This window comes from Colletotrichum phormii (genome assembly GCF_030913505.1).
Source record: "Colletotrichum phormii strain CBS 102054 chromosome Unknown BDP81scaffold_5, whole genome shotgun sequence".
Classification (NCBI taxonomy): domain Eukaryota; kingdom Fungi; phylum Ascomycota; class Sordariomycetes; order Glomerellales; family Glomerellaceae; genus Colletotrichum; species Colletotrichum phormii.
In genome coordinates, this window is record NW_026851447.1 from 1,601,732 (window position 1) to 1,622,916 (window position 21,185).

The following is a 21,185-nucleotide window of genomic DNA, read 5'->3' on the forward strand; positions in this document are numbered from 1 at the left end:
GCATGCTAGAGCGATGGCAGGTTTCAACTTCAACATCAGTATGCGAGTGGTCGTTCGGGTCGCTGGTGCTGCAGCCCCGGAACGAGATGACGTGACGGCCGAGAGCTTCGAAAACAACGCCCCATTCAGCTGCAGCAAAGTCATCGATGTCAAGGAGGGAGCAAAATTCTCGATCCATGCATTTCCTGGCTTAGGAACTTGTCAACTTCTCGGCAGGGGTGAGGGGCTGATGGTGCTGATACACCTTGACGACACTGAGGTTCTCCGGCGGCTGTATACGAAGACCGTGATTGATTCGCGGGCATCGCGCCGATTCCGCATGGACTTCGATGGAGTCTTGGGAGTAGACAGTGGAGGCCGACAGATCTTGCAGCCATTCAAGTTTGGCACGGCCAAGAAAGGCGGCAGGGCGATTCGAGGCACCATCCGCGTTGACTCATACATCGTCAAGCTGCTCGGTTCACCAGAGAGGACGCCCCTCAACGACACTGCTACATCCGGATCATCAGTTCAAGCCAAAAAGTAAGTCACTATTCCGGCCTTTATTCATATGACAAGAACGTCTCGTAACAGCGGAAGCCAGCGTGGGACCTGGGAAGGAGGTCAAGAAGGTCCTGGCTGCGGACACATACGACGTGAAGCGGCTCAACTACGAGCGTCCTATCGCCAGGTTCAATTTCAGATATGGACCTAGAGGTCTGTCAACTCCTCAATCGAGTTGATTTTCCCTAAGACTGACTTCACTCAGGGAACTTGCCCATGCACAAACCTAAGGACAACAACGAGAACAGCTACGCTGAGGACTTGATCGAAGTTTCTGCCAACACAGCGCTTCCAAAGAATCCCTCAAGCGGATTCAGAGGCACTGGTGCCACTAACGCCTCCTCCAAATCGCTTCCAAAGCTGGACGGTCTGTCGGTAGCCCCTACACAGACACGAACAACGACGGGTGCGAGAACTGCCTCGACAACTACCGCATCGCGCGACACGGGAGACAAGTTCGGCTCTCAACTAAACAGACGAGTCATTCCCATCCGATCCAAGCCTCCACAGCCCGCCATGAAGAACAAGAAGCTTCAGAAAGAGATACCCGATGACGAGGCCGTCTCGATTCAATCCTTTGATTCGAAAGACGCTCGACTCACCATAAAGAGGTCTGCCGTGGTGGCTTTCGGCAACGACTCACCTTCTAGACCTAGGAAATTTCTCGCTACTTCTACATACTGAAAAATTGAGGTCACAGCTCGAATAAGACACGGTGCTAGAGGCAGAGTGGAAGGTATTCAGAATCGAAGCGGGAAAGGAGTGGTCAGAATGAGAGATCAAGATTGATGAGCGGACTCTTACGAGCCTTCCACTCAGTGAGGAAGAGAGGCTCAGGTAGGTACAGTTGGTGTGTCTGTGACTTGTGGGATCTTGGTGAAAGAAGCGAGATGGACTTTGAAGGGTCAAGTAGGTAGATTTCGTAGGCATTGTTGGCGTCAGCGGCAATAAGGTACAATCTGTCATCACCCATTTCTACGCTCCCTATGATGGGAACGTATTTCATGGGTGGAAACCCAGGCTGTATTTATGCGTGATGAAATCGAGCAGCGACGCATATGCTTTGCTTCGGTGACGCCTACGTCCAGTCTTTTCAATCCGGTGGCGGTAATACCGGACTGGCAAGAAGCCTCCCCATGGAATTGAAGCTGATTAGAGAAAATTCCTTAGTAGCCTACGCGTTACTACTCTTGGGCCCAGAGTCATCATATCAAACATGAGGAACTAGGCATAGGACTTCTCGTTTACGTGGACGACAAACATATCTTCTTCGAGACGGGTCTTCTGCTTATGCCGTCACCGTGGCGAAAAAGAGCGGCAGCAAAGCATCCATATGCTTGTGAACGACTGAGTGAACTGTGAGCTATGATTTGAGAAACCCACTTCCTCTTGTTATCCTGAGTCTACCACCGCAAAAACGAATGCAGACTTGATGTTCCTCTCGCCCCTCGAATCAACCATGTAGAGTCGAAAGTCCTCCGCATCATTGGCAAATATGGACTTCTCTTCTCAAGTCTGAAAGAGATGCATGTCACAATCCATTCAATCATCGCAAAGATCGATCGTTCCATCTGCGTCCACCTTGTAGACCTTGCGTGGACGGGAGTCGGTCTCCCCGTCCGCTTCGCGCTTCACACCAGTTCCAGGCTCTCGCTTGACTTTGGGCTGATAGAACTGTCAGCATGGCATAGCCTGCAATAGGGCATGACTTACCTCAAGCTCATCCAAACGCTCTTGGGCAAGTCTCAAGATATCCGCCAGCGGCAAGTTTGCCACGGTCTGAGGCGGAGGTGGAGGAGAGGGTTCGGGAGAATGGTCTCGAGAGAAGTCCTAGGCTTGTATCGGAAGAAGAATCGAGCGATGAGCTTGTTTCCGTCCCTTAGCCTGTAATTTCCGTCGGTGGTTTCTTCGTCTTCTTCGATTCCTCCAATGAAGCTGGCCATCACGCAGTCAGCAAGAGTACTAAACAAGAGTATTGTGCTTCTTACGATGTGCTGTGCGAGAGGCTTTTGCCTTTGAGTGCCCTTTCAGAGACCTCAGCCGACTCTAGTCTTTTATATTCTTCCACCACTCGGGGTTCGTCACCCTCAAACTTAACGCGGCACACAACCACTTCAATAATTCCGAGATGCTTCGCAATTCTTTGATGTTCTGACAGCTGCCTATTGCTCTTTTCGACTGCGTCATCAAAGTCAGCGGGAGTGGATCGATTCAATTAGAGATGTCCGAAGAAGTACCTGTCTTGACAGGCGCGAACTTGAAGTATGTTTGAACTACCTTGCCAGGTGTGCTGCACCTGGCCCAGAAATTGTCGATCTCTGAGACGATGGTCTGGTTTACCAGGTCATCAGGTTCAAATTATGACCAAGTGACGTTATTCCCGTCTATGTGAAGGCCTAACGCGGGACAGTTATTGCCCCTGATCCAATTTTGGCGATTCTGAATCTCGTAGTGAATGGAAAATCCGACATCGGCCTGGCTTTCGATGACTTTGGAGGTGGTATGAGTTGCCGAGCCCAGAGATGCTGAGACTCCCGGGGATCTGGGTTGTCATACTCGATGCAGTCATCTTCAGATCCGTTGACTCGGATGGAGATATTGATCTCTGGGAGGCCATCAATCACCGCCATGGTGTGTCTGAGTTGTGATGATGAGATTTGGAGAGTGAGTAAGACCTCTGGAGTGAAGCGAGCCACATACAGAGACTGACGACTTCCGATAAGTCTGAGCCCCTGCGTGAGTAATGAAGAGTGTGGATTAAGGGAGGTGAGTGAAAGAAATGAGAGGAGCAGAAAGAAGGAGGAGGGCGGAAATATGGGCCGGAGAGTCGAGTTGATGAAAAGGAACCTGGAAGGAGCCTTGGAGGGCAAGAAACAAATCCGCCAAAGTATTAGGCATCTCCGTCGAGAAGATTCCAGGAACACTTTTCAGGAAGACCAAATTCGACCGTTGTAAGACATCAAAGTACGGAACCACACAAACTTTATTAAGACGTTAAAATCAAGAGCCTTCGGAAATGAAGCATAACATGGGCGTAGTCACTTTTGCAAGACCATGCGTCCTGACGCCAACGAAGTGAACCACGGACACGTTCCGTGCCCCAGCTTCTTAACATGAGCCGAATCACTTCGACATGGCGATGAACAAGTCAAGGTCTAATAAGAATAGCACAGGGCCAAATGGTCGAGGGAACTAAGAGTTTGCAAACTTACATAATACACTTGATGCCGAAGACATCAAGAAAGGGTTCGCCACCAGTGTGACTACATCTCTTGCCCTCATGGTGGGATCCAACTCGTAATCTGTCGTCGAGTGGGCTGTGGGCGTTTTATTATTGGACCCCTAACCTCTCTACCACCTAGCCAGTTTGACCTGACCCGTCGATCTAGACGGGCGCCTCCTGGATGGTAACAGAAATGGAGTTGAGGGGACCTATATGGCCTTCTCGTATGTTCTGAAGGACCTTAATTCCATGATCAGACCCAGAGGCCTCTGGTCTAAGGTACCCCGACTCATTATAGTAGGGGTGAGTTTCCTCTGTTGATTCTAGTGATCTATTTACCTAGGAATTTATCAGCTTCTAGTAGTAAGATAAAATAATAATTAATATATCTTGCTCATTAGACTAGTTATTTATTATTATTATTATTGTTACTACCACTATATTACACTTTCGAAAGCATATTCTATAAGAAATATATAAAAAGGAAAAGTAACGATATCAGTAAGAATAGCAGTAGCAAGAGCAGGGATAGAAATAAAAGTAGGGGAAAGAGAGCCAAGTTATTGAGCGGCAAGCTAAGTTATTTTGTTATACCGTTGGAGCTTCCTTGGATGATGGGCCGGTAGCTTACCCGAGTCCACTCTCGGCCGTTGGTGCAGCAGGATCTGCAGGCACACCCGCCCCGTGCCCCGACATTATTTAGCGAGGCTTGCTACCTAGAGCAGACTAGTGAACGGCCCATATGCTAGTCCATCAACCGTAGAGATAAGAGGTCACCGCACACAACCGATCACCCAATTTGGCCACTTTTCGAGACTTCGCATTTTGGACTTCATGGCGGCGAATTGGTCTTCTGGTGGCACAGCGCTGCTAAAGCAGAAATTCTGAACACATGCTGGCAAAAGAAGCTTCTGGTATACCCGATACCACCGTCAGTTCCGTGATCTACCGCGCAGAGCGTGCTGCGACCTCCTTCTTCGTCCTCATAATAGCCTCAATTTGTATAAATCGTTCATTTAGATCTTGCCTGACTTTTGCCCGTGGTACTGGCTTATATAATCCAGCTTGAGCTTCCAGTGCCTTTATGTCCCCTTGAGTATCAGCCAGGGCGAAGTTCTGGGCATCTAATCGCTTGCCAACTTTATCAAATATAAGTTGCCGTACCACGGGGTCGTAGTCGTCCCTCCCCTTACGGCCATTCCAGAGCTGCCGGTATCTCCTGAGGTCTCCCGACTTCTTAGGCGTAATAATATGGTGTTCTTGGGGTGTCTCGGGAATCTCTGGAAGTAGTGGCTCCCATGGGGGGGCCCGTAGGACGTCTGTGGCTGCTGGAATAACTAGCAATAGGTTCTCAAGTGGCTTACTTATATCCACGGGCCATAATCCTGCTACCCTCCATCCGGAGCATATATTCCGACTTATCAAAGCTTCTTCCCGTGCCTGAAAGTAACAGCGGAGGAAGTTCTGCTTCCCTATGGGCGCTGAGTTGAGTTAGAGGCCGCACTCGCGGATAAGCTTGCGGTAGGTATTCTTGAGCGGCGAGAAGACGGATACATCTAGGGGCTGCGTAATGTGGCTGGAATGGGCTGGTAGACAACACAGCCAAATGCCCTGAGAGTAACATTGCCACATAAAGTCGTCAGAAACATGACTTCCGTGGCCGTCGATAATCAAGAGCCGCTTGGAGCGCAGTCTCTTAGCCTCCTCTGCCGTACCAGGTATAAAGACCTTCTGCAGCCATTCCACGCCAATTGAATTCGAGGTCCACCCATTGGTCGACGATATGAAGCTCCAGGAGGCGTAATCCGTATATTCCTCAGGGAACCACTGGTGCTAGACCGTCTCCCCCTTAAAAATCACCAATGGTGGAAGGTGACGGCCACTGGCAGAGATACACTCGAGTATCGTAGTCCAAGTACGATCCCCTGGGTTCTGGACATAGATCGTTTGCTTCTTGGACTTGCCCAGTACTAAATAATCCTTGCTGGTCCCTTCCGTCAAACCCGTTTCGTCCATATTCCAGCGGAGGGACATTGGGATCTTCTGGATTTCTGGGATTATTAGGGTCTTCCAAAAGGCTTACAAAGACTCAACAGTAACCGACTTAACGCACTTAGAGTCCATTAACCATACCCTGAACGTCTTTAGCAAGGGATTCCTACGTAGGAAGCCCTCAAGCCACTTCCTGCCCAGTAGGCGGTTGTCGCCACCTCTACGGAGGATACGCGTCGCGAAGTCTCGCACTTGAGCATGGGTTGGGGCGAGTCCTAATTCTCCTTAGATAACTACCCATCGTACTAGGGAAGTCTTCTAGTACTTGCTTAACCTAGTTGGCCATTGTACCCCACTTCTGCCTGAACAATGAAGAACAACCAATCAGGCAGCGAGCGCACATCAGTGTAAGGCAACCCCCACCCAATAATTGCCTTTTCAGTCGCGTTCGCACCTTCTTCCCCCCCATCTTCACGTGGGTCCTAACGTCTCTTTCCAAACTGACTTCATTCGACTTCTCTCTCATCACCGTACTATTTAACTTAAACCAACAACGGAACCACTCGGACCACAAACACCCTCTCCATCGGCAGGTTATTCGAGTGCACTTTGAGACCAGGACGCAAGATGGCCGTCATCGACGAGCTCAAAGGTGTCAAAGTCACCGTCCAAGTCAACGGCCAAGACGCCGTTGAGTACGAAGACTTGGATGGCTTGGAGCACGACGTGAACCGCAAGAACGCTGACAGCCGTACCTCCAACTATGTCGAGTCCAAGGACGATGCCTACTTTTCCCTGAAGTACGAAGTAAATACCACACACCAATGGGAGAACCAGGATCGCGCCCTCTCATTCGTACTGTATGTCGATGGTAAGCACATTGACGGCGTCGTTTGCGAGGCGAATCGCTTCATCCATAGAGATCGATACTACATATGGCATGACGTCGTGGAGGGTTCACGAGAACGTTCAAGTGCCTTCCGATCTGAACGCCTGAACAAGTTCAAGTTTTCCAAGGTCACCACAAGTAAGTTTGTCACCCTTGGGAAGGTGCTACAAGTGTTGGCGAGTACTGACTACTATGCCAGTTGACGATGCTACCAAGGAACGTGTTCAAGGTGATTCGAAAAAGGCAATGTCCCTCGGGGTCATAGAAGTCTTTGTCCACTCCATGGTCATTACAGGGGCTCCATTCTACGCGGACTCTAGCCGCCGCGACACTAGAAATTCCAACTTCGACATCGCGGAAAAGGCACTCAAAGGTCGTGCCGTCTCTCATGGCACCTCGTGAGCTTTCTCCTCGTCATATCAAGGAAATTTGGCCCGTAAAGTACTAACGTGAATACTAGCTTCGCTGACGGTGGAGTCGTTTCCCAGAGAACCTCGATCAGTGGACGACGCCTCAACGACGGTGTTCCGATCGCGTGCTTCACGTTTAAGTATCGATCTAGGGGTATGATGTGCAGGCCTGCTTATACGTTTTGACCCAGCTCACAATTTCTAGATGCATTGCAAAAGGAGCTGATCATACCTCGGTCTCCAAGCCCTGAAGCCATTGACGAGCTCTCCGAAGCCGAGATCAGACGGCTAGCTGCAGAGCGCCTGGACGAGATTAACGTGAGTTTCAACCCTGCCACTTCATAGAGAACTAAATGCTGACTCGTCACAGGATGGACGTCGATCTGGCACCGTCAAGCAAGAGAGAAAGGGTCCTATCATCAAGCGCGAGTACACCGAGATCTACGATCTCACCGAGGAGCCTGCCAAACGCGAATGGAAGAAGATCAAGATCGACACCAACAGAGAGGCTATTGACCTCACCGACGACTAGAGTCATGCGTATCCCGGTGTTGTCACGGTAATCCTCGTTTTACGGCGTAGCTTTATTTTGGGCGGCAAGGCGTACTTTGACTTTGTTTGGTCAGGTTCAAGGGACTTGTCCAAACTGTTATAAATTCTTCGATCAGGAGTTCAGGGGCAAAGTGCCGGTTTATACCCTCTTGTTGCACTTTATCCCACCTCTAGATAGGTAGTCGGTTCGGAAAAGGGAGAATAATTGCAAATTTGCTTGCATGAAATGTCAGAACAAAAATTGATTGCTTTTCCAGTCTGCCAAGTCCCTCTTCTGCTTCTGTGCCTGTGATGTACCAAGACGTCTAACCATTTTTCCTTATCCCATGACTATGTCTTCGTCTTCCTGAATATCTGAGCTCTTTTGCTTCGCCGCAGTCCTCTCCGCCTTGAGTATTCTGACCGCCGCATCCGCGGCTTTAACCTTGACCTCATCTCTAGAAATCCCACCGTCAACCTGGACAACACACCGATCACCAACCATAACCTTGCACGAGAACCGCTTCTCGCCATCCTCGACATCTTGCACGTCCAAAACGTACGTCACAGTCTTGTTGTCCGCCAAATGGCCCAGCTCCTCCTTGGGATGCAACACATGTACGCCATCTCTCAGGATGCGATCGAGGTACGCCAAAATACCGAACCGCTCTACGACACCGGCGCAGACATCCAGGTCCCCGGAGTCAACGTACACGGCGCCGAGAAGGGACTCGAAAATATCAGAGTAGAATTTACGCAGCTGCATGCGCGCCATGAGGGCCCAGGGATACGTAGTGCCGCGCTCCATTGCCTCGACCATCTCGTCCCTGAACGCGGCGTGCCGCTTCGTGACGTTGAGCTGCTCGAGGCCGATTGCGGGGGACTGGTGACGCATGAATTTCCACAGGGGCAGCGCGAAGCGTGAACGTTGCAGCTCGGGCTTTTGTTTGCTGTCGCCGCCGCTGGCTGTGATGATTACCTCGTCCTGGCTTACTGATTGTTCTAGAGCTAGGAAGCCGAGGAAGTCGCCGTTGACCATTGCCGTCTTGAGGAGGTGCATCGTCTGATGTGGGAGAGGGGGATCGATGGAGAAGAGGCGGTTGACGATGATATAGTCCAGGACAGAGTCGCCAATGAACTCGAGACGTTCCAGGCAGCCCAGGGTGTTGCCAAGGTTGAAAGAGGCATGGGTCATGGACTGGATCAGCAGAGACTTCTTTGTAAACTCATAGCCTATGAGCTGCTCCAAGGGCTCGAGGGTGGACGGGAGTTCCACGTCAGAGGGAGCGACGTCGTATAAAGCCTGTCTGCAATCGTCGAGAGTCTTCCACTTGATCTGCTGGAGGAAGATGGACATGCACTTTATCGCTTTCGGTAAACCGCCGTCAATCATCGAAGCCCCGATTAGTGCCTCGACGATATCTGCGAGCGTCTTGGTGGAGATCTTCCTCGTGGAGGGCTCCTCGCCGTGCTGGAGCACATCTTCCACGTAGATTGGGCGCCACTTCTGTCCTGTGAAAGGCTTGGTGAGGATGAACCTGTCGAGGCCGTGCTTAATGGCCGCCTTGCATAGGGTCGAGTTTGCGACGATGGCGTCCTTTTTGAAAGATAACAGTCGTTCTGGCCAGTCCGGGTCTAATCTTGTGTTAGCTTCACAATTCATGCACAACCCGCCGGGTCACTGGAGATGGACTTACTCAGAGCGGCCACATTAATGGTGGCGGAGAACTTGAGGATAGAGTCGCCCAAAAACTCGATGCGTTCGTAGTTTGTGGGCTCACACGCGCTTCCCGCGCTGATGGCTATGACCACCAGAGACGGGTCAGAGATGGCGAGGGGTCTCAGAACACCCATAGATAGCTCTCGAGCCACCAGGTAGGTCTCGATACGGTGCAAGATTGATGGTATGAGCACGCCAAACTGGGCGTACTTTGCAGGGATATTGTCCACCTTTGCCCACGGCATCGGGTAGACTCTATTGTACGGCTTGACAGTGGCTGGGCCTTGACCGGGATCGCTCTGTGGCCGATGAAGAAAGTCCGACCTACGGGACCACTTCTTGAGAGCCAGGTAAGGTACATCCTCCGGGGCCTTTTCGAACTCGTAAAACATCTTCTGCACAGTTTCGGGTGCCGGCTTGCTGGGGATGACATTATCGTACAGATATGGGGAACCAGTCTGGTCGCGTATGAAACAGGTCAGATCGTAGTCTGACATGGCCCCTGGGACAAAGCCTTTGACGCCGATTTGATCGACGGACATGTCTCCAGCACCGACTGCAGTGAACCTTACGATCTGCTGGAGGTCCGCCGAAACCCAACGGTGACCGTACGGCAAAGCAAGAAGTACAGCTGTGTCATCGTTTCCGGTCAGCTCCTCAATCGGAAGCTGGTGTCCGAACTCAATTGACCAGGTGACGTTATAGTCCAGATGGATGGGTATCGTCTGCAACCCAGGGACCCATACGGGGATAACCATGTCGTACTCTCCTTGGACAACACCATCCGAATCCTTGAGTAGAATTCGAGTTGCCCTTAAGTTGTCACCAACTTTCCAAGCCTTGGCGACTCCGACCCAGGCATTGAGCAGACCGTTGACCTGCAGGATAGCAGCTCTTTTGTCTATTCCGGGTACGAAGTCCTCCGGCTTGAAAGGCAGCAAGTTGTCATTGATAAGTCCAGCCTTGTACAGCTGAACATAGGCTTGAAATGCAGCGTCTTTTGTAGCATTTTGCTCTGATTTCCAAGCCAATTGACTCTGAGCGGTGCGGACCGAGGCTGGAAGATAGCTCGGTAAGTTTACGGTGGCCCGCAAGTCTAGCGCGCCTTTTGTGGTGGTCTTGTCGATGATGTAGTCAGGCCGCCAGTCGATGAACTCTCCCGGCGATAATATTCGACAAAGATGGTCGAGATGCTGCTTTGCGTTATCGAGATCTAGAACAGCTCCTGTTTGTTCGACATTGAAAATCATCTCCTTTGGCTTTTCAGCCTGTTCGATATCTTGAAGGTGTTCAAGTTCTCTCTCTTGTTCTTCGTACTGGGCCTTCATCTCGGCCTCCAGGACCTCCCACTCTTTCCTCAAGGGATTCAAGCTATCAATCAGCATAAGAAGCTTAGATTGCTTCTTCCGGGCCCGTCCGCGGCGTTGGATAAACGACTTGAGGTTCGGTGGGGTATCGAAACAGACGACCAAGTTACAGACTGGTACGTCGATGCCTTCTTCGAGTACACTGGTGGCAACCAACAGGTTGGTCCTACCGGATCGGAATTGGTGCAAAGACCGCTGATCCTCGACTCGTGAAAGATCCCATATATCTTTCTTCTTGGCTTGGAATTGCGATGTGCCCATCATGGCACCGATTCGATATCGCTCTCGCAGCAAGTTATGCGACGTGAGCAAATGACATAGAACCGCAACAGTCGCTCTTTCTCTAGCGAAAACGATACCGATGGTATCGGATTTGTCCTGTAACAGTTGTTCAATGACAACGAACACCTTGTCTGACATGACCTCACGGCTGATGGTCTCTTTCGACGGGCACTGGCAGTCAACTTGACTGAGAATGTTGATGAGGTATTGCTTTTCTTCATCCTTCCATGTGTCAAGCCAGACACTTTGGGCATTAAATGCAGTTCTGAATCTCGAGATAACCTCCCAGATGTAATACTCTGCAGCCCAAGGGCCGAGTTCGCTGAATATCTGATTCGCTTGGCGGCCAAACGAAGTCATTTGGTTCTGGATGTATGTGTCGTGACTTTTGAGAACTGCAATCAGTTCACGCTGACTACGATCTGTTCCCTCTGCTTGTAGGTGTCGAATGTAGGGATCTTCAGAGATATCGAGAGACTGTATAGCTATCCTCAAGCTTCTCAAGCTGTTTGGAATATTGAATTCGTTTCGAGGTTGAAAGGTTGCGGATGCCAGCTCTGGTTTGTTAACAGCGGCAAGAAGGTCGTCCCGGTGCATCGTTGGACTCTTGCAAACAGCGTCCAGCGTGGCTTCGAGGTTATTGATGCTTTCGACTTTGGAACCGAAAGTCGGGCTTGCTGTCAGACCCAGGATATGGGGAGTAGGGCGGCCTTTTCGTTGTTCTTCATGGTAGAAGAGTGACATGATCTTGCTTCCCGGAGACTTGCCGACGCAGTTGTGAGCTTGTTTCGTATTAATTAGCCTCTGCCACTTTGGGGATCTCGAAGCCACAAACCTTCGTCAAAGACAATCAGAGATAGTCTTGACATAGGCACGAATGCGTGCGACATGGCGTCCAACAGAATCTGGTACGTCGACACTACTATGCGCACATTGAGAAGAACTGCATCCCACACTTGCTGGTCCGACCATGAGTCCACATTGTCGTCGCCACTGAGGAACTTAATCTGGACCTCCGGTATCTGAGTTTTAAGGACTTCAAACTGTTGGCTACAAAGCGATACCGTGGGAGCTAGAAACCAGACAATCTGCACAGTTAGTCCAGCATCAGAGACCCTGTGATGGTCTTAACGCACCTTTTCGGACGACGTTCTCTCTATTTCAGCCCTAATTCGTAAAACAGCCCTATAGAAGCCTCTGTCAATGTCACAAAGCTACGCGTGCTCGTAGACAGTCCACTTACACTTGTGTTTTGCCACTACCAGTGTCCATCTACCAAGTGTTAATCAACCCATAGTCTCTTAGAATTTGGTCCACAGGCTCGACGAGACTTACAGCAACAATGATGTTTTGCCGCATACTCTCGGCAAGCATCTCGGACTGGTAGGCTCTCGCATTCATGATGACTGAGTTGCCTGAGGCTGGCTCAGCTGGAGGCGAAGAGGCCTCATTGTTCAGGAACAACTCCTCGGCGGCTGCTGAGAGTGTCTCCTGGTTATGAGGCCCCAGGACTGGCACATTGGGAAGTACCTCATCTACCACAGAATCTGCACCCTCGCCGGAAGATGATGGTGAATGGTCAGCCATTGTTTGAATGTTTCTAGCGTGAATCTGAGGACCCAGTCCTAGGGTCCTGACCACGGTCCTGGGAAGCGCGGTACTTCGGGAGAATCCAAGTAAGCCAAGCTCCGGTGCACTAGCACGCTCAAAGTACTGGGGTACAATGACAAGACTCGCCCGGCAGTGGGGTGGTCGGTATGAGTCAAAAAAGGTGTGTAAGGTTAAATGACGCGGCTCAAAACGGAAAATTGAACAAAAATTCGTGTGACGCGGGGACCAGGATTCGTGGGGCTCGATGCACAGCACTGAAGGGCGTCTACGGATGAAACCTCCGTGTATTCGTAGTCTCTGCCAAGTGCGATGGGCGCGACGCATACGTGACTCGACGATAAGTGCCTGACGAAGATTGCTGACTTGGGCGGAGATATGGCGATGATGCCGTAACGTAGGCAGAAAAGGTCTGAGGAGGTTGGGATCCCTGTGAAGAATCCCGTCGCAGTGGGTGCCTGGATGGCGTTCGGGAACGTGTGCCGCTTGTTTGCTTCTTTTCCCGCTGCGCATGAAAAGGGAGCGGAAAAAAGACCTCGAAGCAATACGTAGCTGTGGCATGCTGTTCATATTTGCACTCGCAAGCCAACACGCACTGCAACAGGTCGGTTCGTTTGAGTTCAGGGACTCTGCAGGAGGCCGGCGGCCCACAAATGCAGAGGACGTATACCACTTCGCAACGCAGTTGCGCACCGTATCAAAAGAGTCATCTTCGCGCGCGGAGAGTGAACTTTTGAACTGAAAAACAGGGATCGATAAACGGCGATGGAGCAAACGATAGCCTTGGGCTCGAGGTACCCCGTCCTAGTCCGAAAAGCCGAAGTTTTGCTCCATATGATAGCTCTGATTTGCTTGATGTGTCCAGCATGGAAAGTGTTAGTGGTAAGTCGAGAGGAAGAGTAAGGTACGAGGACTCGGAGGAAAGAGAGAGCGAGTCTGACATCGGTTCCTGACCAATCAATCTAGGATTGCCAGCCAGGGCTTCGAAGATCAGGTACCTACCCAAGGTATCTTGAATCTTCCGGTATTCCGTGGTGACGGATACTGACTGGCCTGGACCAACAAATGTCATTTAGGCTCGCTCACGCCCCGAGAGTTCCCACAGTCACCCGCACTCACCCCGGCCAGAGGTCACTTCGTATAAGACTAACCTAACCGGGTCCGATACCGATTTTGTCGGTCTTGGTTCTCCGGAACCCGAAACTTGGCCACCCGCCCGGACTCTGAACAAATCCAGCATTCTACATGCAACTAGCTGACGTCTCCAGAAAACATGCGTCAGTACCTCGCCAAGCCGGGAACAGGGACGTCTTTGCTTATGAAAGTAACACGGCATCGGCATCGGCTTCGGACCATAGCCAGGCCTTGCACCTGTGAGTTTATTGTGCATGGTTCTGAGTCAACCCATTCAAGGTACATAGTCATCTACCTGGTAGGTAGGATGCCAGTCTATAGCGCTATTGGAGCCGATCTGGCTTGCAACCTCAAATCCAGTCTCTAGATGCTACCCTGATCTTCAATTGAGAACACTGGCGAAGTGCAGCAATAATTGGTTCATCTGGGCCTACATCCCTCATGCAGCAGAGTCATGTTTGAACTTTTATTCGATTCTATTCACATGACGGCGAAAAAAATGAATGGTCGCAGGCTGCAGATCACGTCTAGATTTGTAGAAGCCCTACAAAGTTGAAGGTTGTCCGTTGGAAGTTTACTTTGACTTGCTTGGTTGAGGTCGCAATGCTGTGCCTCCCAGGTGCGATTAGCTTAATGCAAGGCCCTGCTACTCGCATGCGGCTTACTTCTCCTCAATTAGTCTAGACGACAGTAGACCGCCGCACAAAAATGTCATCTGCCTGGTGATTAGGCACTCCAGGCACACCCGGTGACCGATTGCAAAATACCCTCAAGCGGGACCATCAGGTGACTATGTAGGCTGTTGCGGCACAGCAATCGGCGAGCAGTTTCAGATCGCGGCAAGCCAATGAAATGGCTGCGAGAGGCGGCCGACTGTCGCCGGCGGTTCTTCCTCACTTCGGCAATGAGCCTCTTGCAGCTGTTGCCTGATATATGGCTCCATTCAACTCTCTGATCCGGATTTCTGCCATCGATAATTACCAAGCGACGCCGCAATGTCAGTCAATTCACTTACCGATATCTGCGGTCCTGGCAGTGGCAGTGGCAACTTGCATGTTTCCTTGCAAAAAGGACTCGACTGTTGTGGCCAGTCGAGAGTCATATCCAATCACAACTGCAATGTATCTCGTCATGTCGTCATTGCAGGTCATCCATTGAGTCCAGAGCTCGGAGTTTCCGTGTCCCCATGTCTCTATGCTGTTCTATGATACAAGGTAAGACCGTCCTAGCCGTTGCGGAAATTACAAGTTCGTAAGATAGTCCTCAATCTCCTGAGGACTGAGCTTTCTGAAGCGAGGGCCCTTGGCACCCTCAACACCCTCGATGCCGAGCAGGTGGTCCGCCGGAGGTCCAATGATACCTATGTTCCCAGTTAGACATATTTTTGACGATACACTTCGAAAACTTACCAATCTCAATGGTATCTCCATTCATCTCGCCCTCAATGGTCTCCTTGAGTGTGAGCAATGCAATGTGCACGGCGTCCTCAAGCTCCAGGCCCTCCGTGTATCTCTTCTCCAGGAACGTCTTCGCAGACGTAGCGCTCTTGCCAATCGCCGTCGCCTTCCACGGGAAGTAACTGCCAGAGGGGTCGACTTGGTACAGCATGGGACCACCCTTCAGAGTACCGCCGGTCTTGCCTGTGGGCTTCTTCTCCTCGCCTTCCTTGGTCTCAGTCTCGTCCTCGGGCAAGATACCCTCATCCCAGCCAGCAATCAGCAAGCTGACGCCGTAAGGTCGGACACCACCAGACTGAGTAGCCTCCTGCATGACACGGGCAACATCCTGGACCAATATCCGTGTAGGCGGGTATTCGTTGTAGATACGCTTGTAGCCGGTGTGCGAGACCTTGCGAGCCTTGTCCACCAATATTCTATAGTCGGGTCCCATACCTGAGTACACCATACCAATGTCGGGGGTGACGAGACTGATTTTGGACAGCGAGCTAGGGTCGGCAAGGGGCGATGATGACTTCTTCTCGGTCGCAAGGACGATGCCGTTGGTGGCTTTCGAGGGGTTAGCATGGGTTGCGGAAGGAGGGGCAAGTCGACTTGCCTTTGATACCGAGGGCGGTGACACCCTGGTTGACTGCGTTCAGAGCATATTCTATATGGATGTCAGTCCTGTCGTTTGAGGGTTCATTCCGTTTCTGATGCTGGGAATCGTCGGCCGGTGGGGGTTGTGTTGGAGCATACCGATCTGAACCAGCTTGCCGCTATAATCAATTAGCATGCGGACGTCATAGGTTTGAAGCATGTAAATTACCTGGGCGAGAACGTCGTCAGGGAGAAAGAGTAACGGTCGGCCATTGCTTGATTATTCGATCGTGCAGTCGAGATGTGATGTCAAGTACAGTGGACGGGGAGGATGGTGGGTGGGTTGGCTGCGGTCAAACGAGGTGAGGCTGCTGGAGCTAAGGTACGAAGCTCTCCCTCCCAGGCAACTCGCGCCGCGTCAAGCTGCCAGACGCCGGACGCCGCTTGGGGAATTAGCAGCACGTGATATCACCGGCGCTGGTGTTGATCCGGGTTAAATGCTGATGTAATCGAGCCACTCTGGAAGCTATGACCACCCGCAGAAAGCTCACAATAAAGTGCCTGGTGCTGGAATATTCTTTTTCGCTCTTCGATTGTCCTGTGTTCTCCAAAAAGATTCTATTCGCTTGGCACAGCTTCCCCGAAAGGACAGATCAGGCTCTCATATTGCCTACGCTAATTTCTGTCATGTAGGCGCTGCTGCACTTGGTCAACTTAGGCCAAGTTTCCAACCCCGAGCCAGCCGGTCCTTCACTTCAAACCTTCTATTGCATCTTCTCTTCTCACAGCACAGAGTCACTCCAATTGCGCGATACAGAAAGCTCAATGCTCGGAAGGCGCAGCGGATTCCGACGTCTCCAGCAATCAATTTCCACTCTTCATCATGGACGCGGCGAAACCTCAGTGGAATTGGCCGTCTGACCTCCCAATGGGAGGCTCAGCGGGCAACAGCCACTCTGAAGCCGATCCACCCGAGAAGTCAGAGTCTGTCAAGTCTGAGGACCAGGGCCAACAGGACAGAGATCATCCCCAGGAGCAACCTCAGTCTCCGCCCAAGCAGAGATACTACGGGCCTCGAACATGCCGCATCTGCTTCGAGTCGGTTCACCCCACTTTCGAAGAGCCAAGTGTCATGAGCGGCTTCATAAACTCACGTCCACGACCTGTCTACAAATCCGACGATCCCGACTCCGGACGACTCATCTCACCATGCCAGTGCAAGGGGTCTCAGCGCTACGTTCACGAAGGGTGCTTGCAAGCTTGGAGGTATGCCGACTCGACAGCTACGCGGAACTTCTTCGCATGTCCCACCTGCAGCTACCAATACAAGCTGGAGCGATTATCATGGGCGAATCGTTTGCAGGGGACGTTTGCCCAAATTGTACTAACTATCCTCATCTTCATCGTTTCGGTCTTCATCCTTGGTTTCATTGCGGATCCGATTTTGAATCTATGGACTGACCCCATGGGCGCAATCGCCGATATGGCGGCGAATGTTCTCGACGACATCGAAGCAATTCACGAGCCTGTACCTGAGATGGGTGCGGAGCCTGGAACATGGCTGGAACACTTCCTCAAAGGCTTCTTTTCTCTTGGACTGCTTGGGTTCGTCAAGTCTCTCTTCGCCCTTTCGCCTGTTCAATGGTGGAACTTGAGGTCCAGCGGTATTCTCAGTACTTCTGGACGTCGAGCTGGGACTGGTCGCGCGCGTGTTGAGAATATCAACTTGGCGTTGGTCGTCATTGGTGCCGCGACCTTTATGTGGGGAGTATGGAAGGGCGTGAGAAAGTTCAGTGCTTCCGCTCTGCAACGTGCGAGCGACAGAGTCTTCGATGTGGGCGGTGACGATGATGAGGACGAAGACATCAAGGAAGACTAACAGAGGTCGGAATGTGGAGAAACGCAAACATTATTTATTACTCAAGAGACAGAACGCCTGTAGCGCCATGTGTCACCGAGTCCGCGATGTCACCCGCACACTCTTAAGTTGCCTCGAAGATTCTCTTCCATATCGTGTCAACTAGTCTGTGTGCGGAGAAGAAGTCTCTGCTCTGTCTTTGAATTGAGCCGTTTTGGTTAGATTTACTTTGGACGGGCGGACGACATCAACCTGCTATCAATCAATCAACATTCTGTTGGCTGACTATGCCGACGACAACTCTCAACATCCTTTGAGTTGCCAGACGCGCAGGCTGATACATATATGTCTCATGGATTTACCAATGGCGTAGCTTAAGAATTTGATAGTGACCAAAGACTTAAATAGACTTCTGTGTGTCACGTTTCGACTGCCAGGCACTGGTGATGAACTGGGTGAAGGTTTGCAAGGAAGTATCAATTTGAATGTCGGGTATTTTTTTAAACAATCCGACCTTATTTATCCAGTAACCTACCTGATGCTCAGCGTCACAGCACCCCGCATAGAGCATTAGGTTTGACGTCGTGTTGGTGGTGGGGAACCAGCGCAACCCTTGACAGAAGGGGCTCAGGGGACCCAGGGATCGCTCGACCGGACAATAATACCACCGACCGGGCCAATGATTGCTGGTTTTCGGCGCGGTCCAGATCTAATGTTCCCAAAGTGGACCTCGAATTAAACGAAGCCGTGGTATCGAGTTCGTGTTCACCAGTCTGTACATTGACAGGCCGTCCTCGCCCTTGCACCACTGCTTCCCTTACAAAACTTTCGCTTTCCAAGGTGTCGCCTAGACTTTTCGAGGACTGGACGTGATGCGACTCTTTGGATGACGCCCTGCGAATACCCCGACGATCCTCGACTTCGACATTCCATCACCTTTTCCTCCCTCCTTTCTGTGCCAAGCCTCTAGTCGCAACGGCCACAGTCGGCGTCTCCTCTCGTGTTCGACCGCCGACGAAATTTGTCCTTAAACGACCGCCATTTCCGGGACATCGAGGCGTCGCATTTTGACGCTGGTCCAGCTGCGACAATTCCTGCGATTGTAGGCCGACGAGTTCTCCCTTTGAACTAATCTCCTAATTCGACACGATGCATTTCGCATACCCTCCACGAAAGAGCTCGAATCCGCCTCCCTTCAAGGCGAGATCCTCTAGAATACCACCGGTTCTTCGACGCAGCAGGCTCAAGGTCATTGCGGCAGGTGCCCTTGTATTCTTTGGCTTCATATATATTCTCTCCGGGGCCTTCAAGTCGCCCAGTGGCCCTCGAGTACCCTCTGGCGACCCACCTGCGGTAATAGTGACGGTGCTGGACGAGGACAATTACAGCAATACATATCTTGCAAGCGTTCGCGACAACAGGAAACAATATGCGCAGCTACACGGTAGGCATTCACTGGTTCCCTGTGGCACTGCACATGCTGATAGCTCTTTCTCTAGGGTACGAGGTGATGTTTGTGAAGGCGGGCGATTATGATCTGGACGGATCTCCAACATCATGGAACAAAGTGGTGGCGCTGAGGCACGCAATGACAAAGTTCCCGGAAGCTAGGTGGTTCTGGTACCTCGACCAAGACGCCTACATCATGGACCCAGCGACGACACTAGAGAACTTGGTGTTGAAGTCGGACAAACTGGATACTTTGATGGCCAGGGATCACCCAGTTGTGCCCCCAGACAGCATCATCAAAACATTCCCTCATCTCAAGGGCGACGACATCGATTTCGTGGTAACGCAAGACAGGGAGGGTCTATCTTCGAGCAGCTTCTTCATCCGGAATGGCGAGTGGGCGAAGTTCTTCATTGACACCTGGTTCGATCCGCTGTACCGTAGCTACAACTTCCAGAAGGCTGAGGGCCATGCTTTGGTGAGTCTCTTTCTTTTTGTTTCTTGTTTGTGCCTGAGCCATGTCTGACCGTCGCCTTAGGAACACATTGTTCAATGGCATCCCACCATTCTTTCGAGACTTGCCATTGTGCCGCAGAAGACATTCAACTCCTACAATCGATACGATAAGGGGGAGATCTACAAGGATGGTCACTTTGTTGTCCGCGCAGCTGGTTGCACAAAGACTGGAGAGCGATCTTGCGACGAGGAGCTGAGCAGCTTCAAGACCAAGTGGAAGGCGGCATTCAAGGCGCAATAGACGGGGGCCTAGAAGAGAGCAAGGCTTGTCCTCACTAGAGGACCTACGCACAGAGAAGCTCCAGGCGTTTTATTTCCCAGGAAGCATGAACTCGGCATTTCAAGTGTACAAGAGCTGGACGAGGGCGTTTATTTGGGTTTGGGGAGACCATCTCATGAAGGAATTTTGTACGGGGGTTACTGACAGATGGTCAAGGGCTTCGGGGGCTACCCGGTTGCATGAGCCTCTCGCGCGGCGCTCATGAGGGTTGTTATGTTTTTTCTCTCTTGATACTTTCGAGATGATGACTCGTTTTGACGACTGAAGGCTTGCGTCTTCTTGTGTTTTGTATACCATACCGATAGACATTGGCCATCCTGCCAAGAGCGCGGATGCTAATACGGACTTTGTTCGCAAATCTCCACCCCGTTGACAAGCAATTGATCTAGGCGGCGATCGAGGGGCCAGGACCGTCTCCACTTGGACCAACCTGTCCCATGAGGATGTCTGACTGCTTTTACAAGGCGAGTTGGACAGGGAAGACGACCTCGCATGAACCAATGAGGATGAGTCTAGGCGCAAGTTGTTGGTCGTTGATGCACGTCTGCGATTCGGCTGCAAGGTTGTCGTCCGCTAAGATCGAATACCCAGGCGTGTCAGGCGGCGCCTGGATCCGCTTGGATCTCTCGGACGTCGACGCTGTCGATGTGACGTGGGCGAGGCAAAGCGCATGGCCACTTTGTCGGAGCTTACTCACCAGGACACTGGTCGACCACTAGCATGGGGGTCGTCGTGCGACTCGATTGAAAGCTCGAAAGGCTTGCCATTCTGCATCCTTAGTTTTCTTTATCGATCGTTATGCAAAGAGGCAAAAGGGCTCTCAATGGTTGAAAATGCCATTCCAAGTGGATTCGGGGCCATCAAGCCGGATGACGGGCGTCCGCGGACCCGATCCCGCCCCGCTATTGTGGATCTCTTTGCTCCGGGGCAGTCCGCGGACGGACAGACTTGGATGACTTTCAAGGTTGCTTTGACAGATAACGCTCACCAGTTATGCTCCAAACATGGAAGTTCTCATTGAACGGAAGTAACGTCTACTACGAAAAGAGGATTTAAGGTAGCAAGAGAAGACCGGCGATCTGGACGCAAAGTCATGCGTACATTGGACAGATTGCCCAATCGGCCGAGTCTGAAAGTCCTCGGTTCGCGTGGAAAATGTCGTCACGTATCAGTCGCGGCGTTAAGATGACGGGCACGTCGCGCGGTGCGGGCTGCCCTCTTTGGGTTGGGACTTTGGAGATGGCGGTTCATCACTGGCCGCTCCACCTCGACACTGGCACCTCACATTGGGGAAGAGCCTAAGAGGAAGCCATCGGCTCAATGTGAACCCTACCTTGTTAGTCAAGG

General features: G+C 51.4%; 6 protein-coding genes across 6 annotated transcripts; 4 read left to right on the top strand and 2 right to left on the bottom strand.

The window, feature by feature from the left end:
- Nucleotides 1-13: 13 nt before the first annotated feature.
- BDP81DRAFT_391789 (uncharacterized protein) lies at nt 14-1,227 on the top strand (the record flags this gene model as incomplete). Its single annotated transcript, XM_060587589.1, has 3 exons — nt 14-522; nt 584-696; nt 749-1,227. The coding sequence occupies 3 exons, from the start codon at nt 14-16 to the stop codon at nt 1,225-1,227; spliced, it is 1,101 nt and encodes a 366-aa protein (XP_060448326.1).
- A 5,158-nt stretch (nt 1,228-6,385) lies between these two features.
- BDP81DRAFT_512788 (uncharacterized protein) lies at nt 6,386-7,761 on the top strand (the record flags this gene model as incomplete). Its single annotated transcript, XM_060595804.1, has 5 exons — nt 6,386-6,785; nt 6,847-7,045; nt 7,108-7,211; nt 7,263-7,379; nt 7,405-7,761. 5 exons carry the CDS (start codon nt 6,386-6,388, stop codon nt 7,587-7,589), a joined length of 1,005 nt encoding a protein of 334 aa, XP_060448327.1. The 3' UTR covers nt 7,590-7,761.
- Nucleotides 7,762-7,928: 167 nt separating this feature from the next.
- Nucleotides 7,929-12,544, bottom strand: BDP81DRAFT_391791 (RNase3 domain-containing protein; the record flags this gene model as incomplete). The annotated part of the gene is made up of 6 exons (XM_060587590.1): nt 7,929-9,223; nt 9,286-11,739; nt 11,793-12,045; nt 12,094-12,142; nt 12,201-12,229; nt 12,293-12,544. 6 exons carry the CDS (start codon nt 12,542-12,544, stop codon nt 7,929-7,931), a joined length of 4,332 nt encoding a protein of 1,443 aa, XP_060448328.1.
- Nucleotides 12,545-14,635: 2,091 nt separating this feature from the next.
- Nucleotides 14,636-16,104, bottom strand: BDP81DRAFT_421722 (putative proteasome subunit alpha type-2). The gene is made up of 5 exons (XM_060589935.1): nt 15,965-16,104; nt 15,895-15,914; nt 15,755-15,805; nt 15,109-15,705; nt 14,636-15,059 (listed from the first exon to the last, which is right to left on the bottom strand). The coding sequence occupies exons 1-5, from the start codon at nt 16,006-16,008 to the stop codon at nt 14,941-14,943; spliced, it is 831 nt and encodes a 276-aa protein (XP_060448329.1). The 5' UTR covers nt 16,009-16,104; the 3' UTR covers nt 14,636-14,940.
- Nucleotides 16,105-16,365: 261 nt separating this feature from the next.
- On the top strand, nt 16,366-18,085 carry BDP81DRAFT_421724 (uncharacterized protein). The gene has a single exon (XM_060589936.1). The coding sequence runs from the start codon at nt 16,619-16,621 to the stop codon at nt 17,612-17,614; it is 996 nt and encodes a 331-aa protein (XP_060448330.1). The 5' UTR covers nt 16,366-16,618; the 3' UTR covers nt 17,615-18,085.
- Nucleotides 18,086-18,742: 657 nt separating this feature from the next.
- On the top strand, nt 18,743-19,799 carry BDP81DRAFT_391794 (galactosyl transferase GMA12/MNN10 family protein; the record flags this gene model as incomplete). The annotated part of the gene is made up of 3 exons (XM_060587591.1): nt 18,743-19,037; nt 19,093-19,520; nt 19,581-19,799. The coding sequence occupies 3 exons, from the start codon at nt 18,743-18,745 to the stop codon at nt 19,797-19,799; spliced, it is 942 nt and encodes a 313-aa protein (XP_060448331.1).
- Between the last annotated feature and the right edge of the window lie 1,386 nt (nt 19,800-21,185).

What these genes read in the sequence shown, in the direction of transcription:
- BDP81DRAFT_421722 (XM_060589935.1), bottom strand. Translation starts at nt 16,008, where the DNA reads ATGGCCGACCGTTACTCTTTCTCCCTGACGACGTTCTCGCCCAG. An exon ending in CTGACGACGTTCTCGCCCAG is followed by an intron (nt 15,915 to 15,964) that starts GTAATTTACATG and finishes AATTGATTATAG; the next exon opens with CGGCAAGCTGGTTCAGATCG. An exon ending in CGGCAAGCTGGTTCAGATCG is followed by an intron (nt 15,806 to 15,894) that starts GTATGCTCCAAC and finishes ACATCCATATAG; the next exon opens with AATATGCTCTGAACGCAGTC.
- BDP81DRAFT_421724 (XM_060589936.1), top strand. Translation starts at nt 16,619, where the DNA reads ATGGACGCGGCGAAACCTCAGTGGAATTGGCCGTCTGACCTCCCAATG.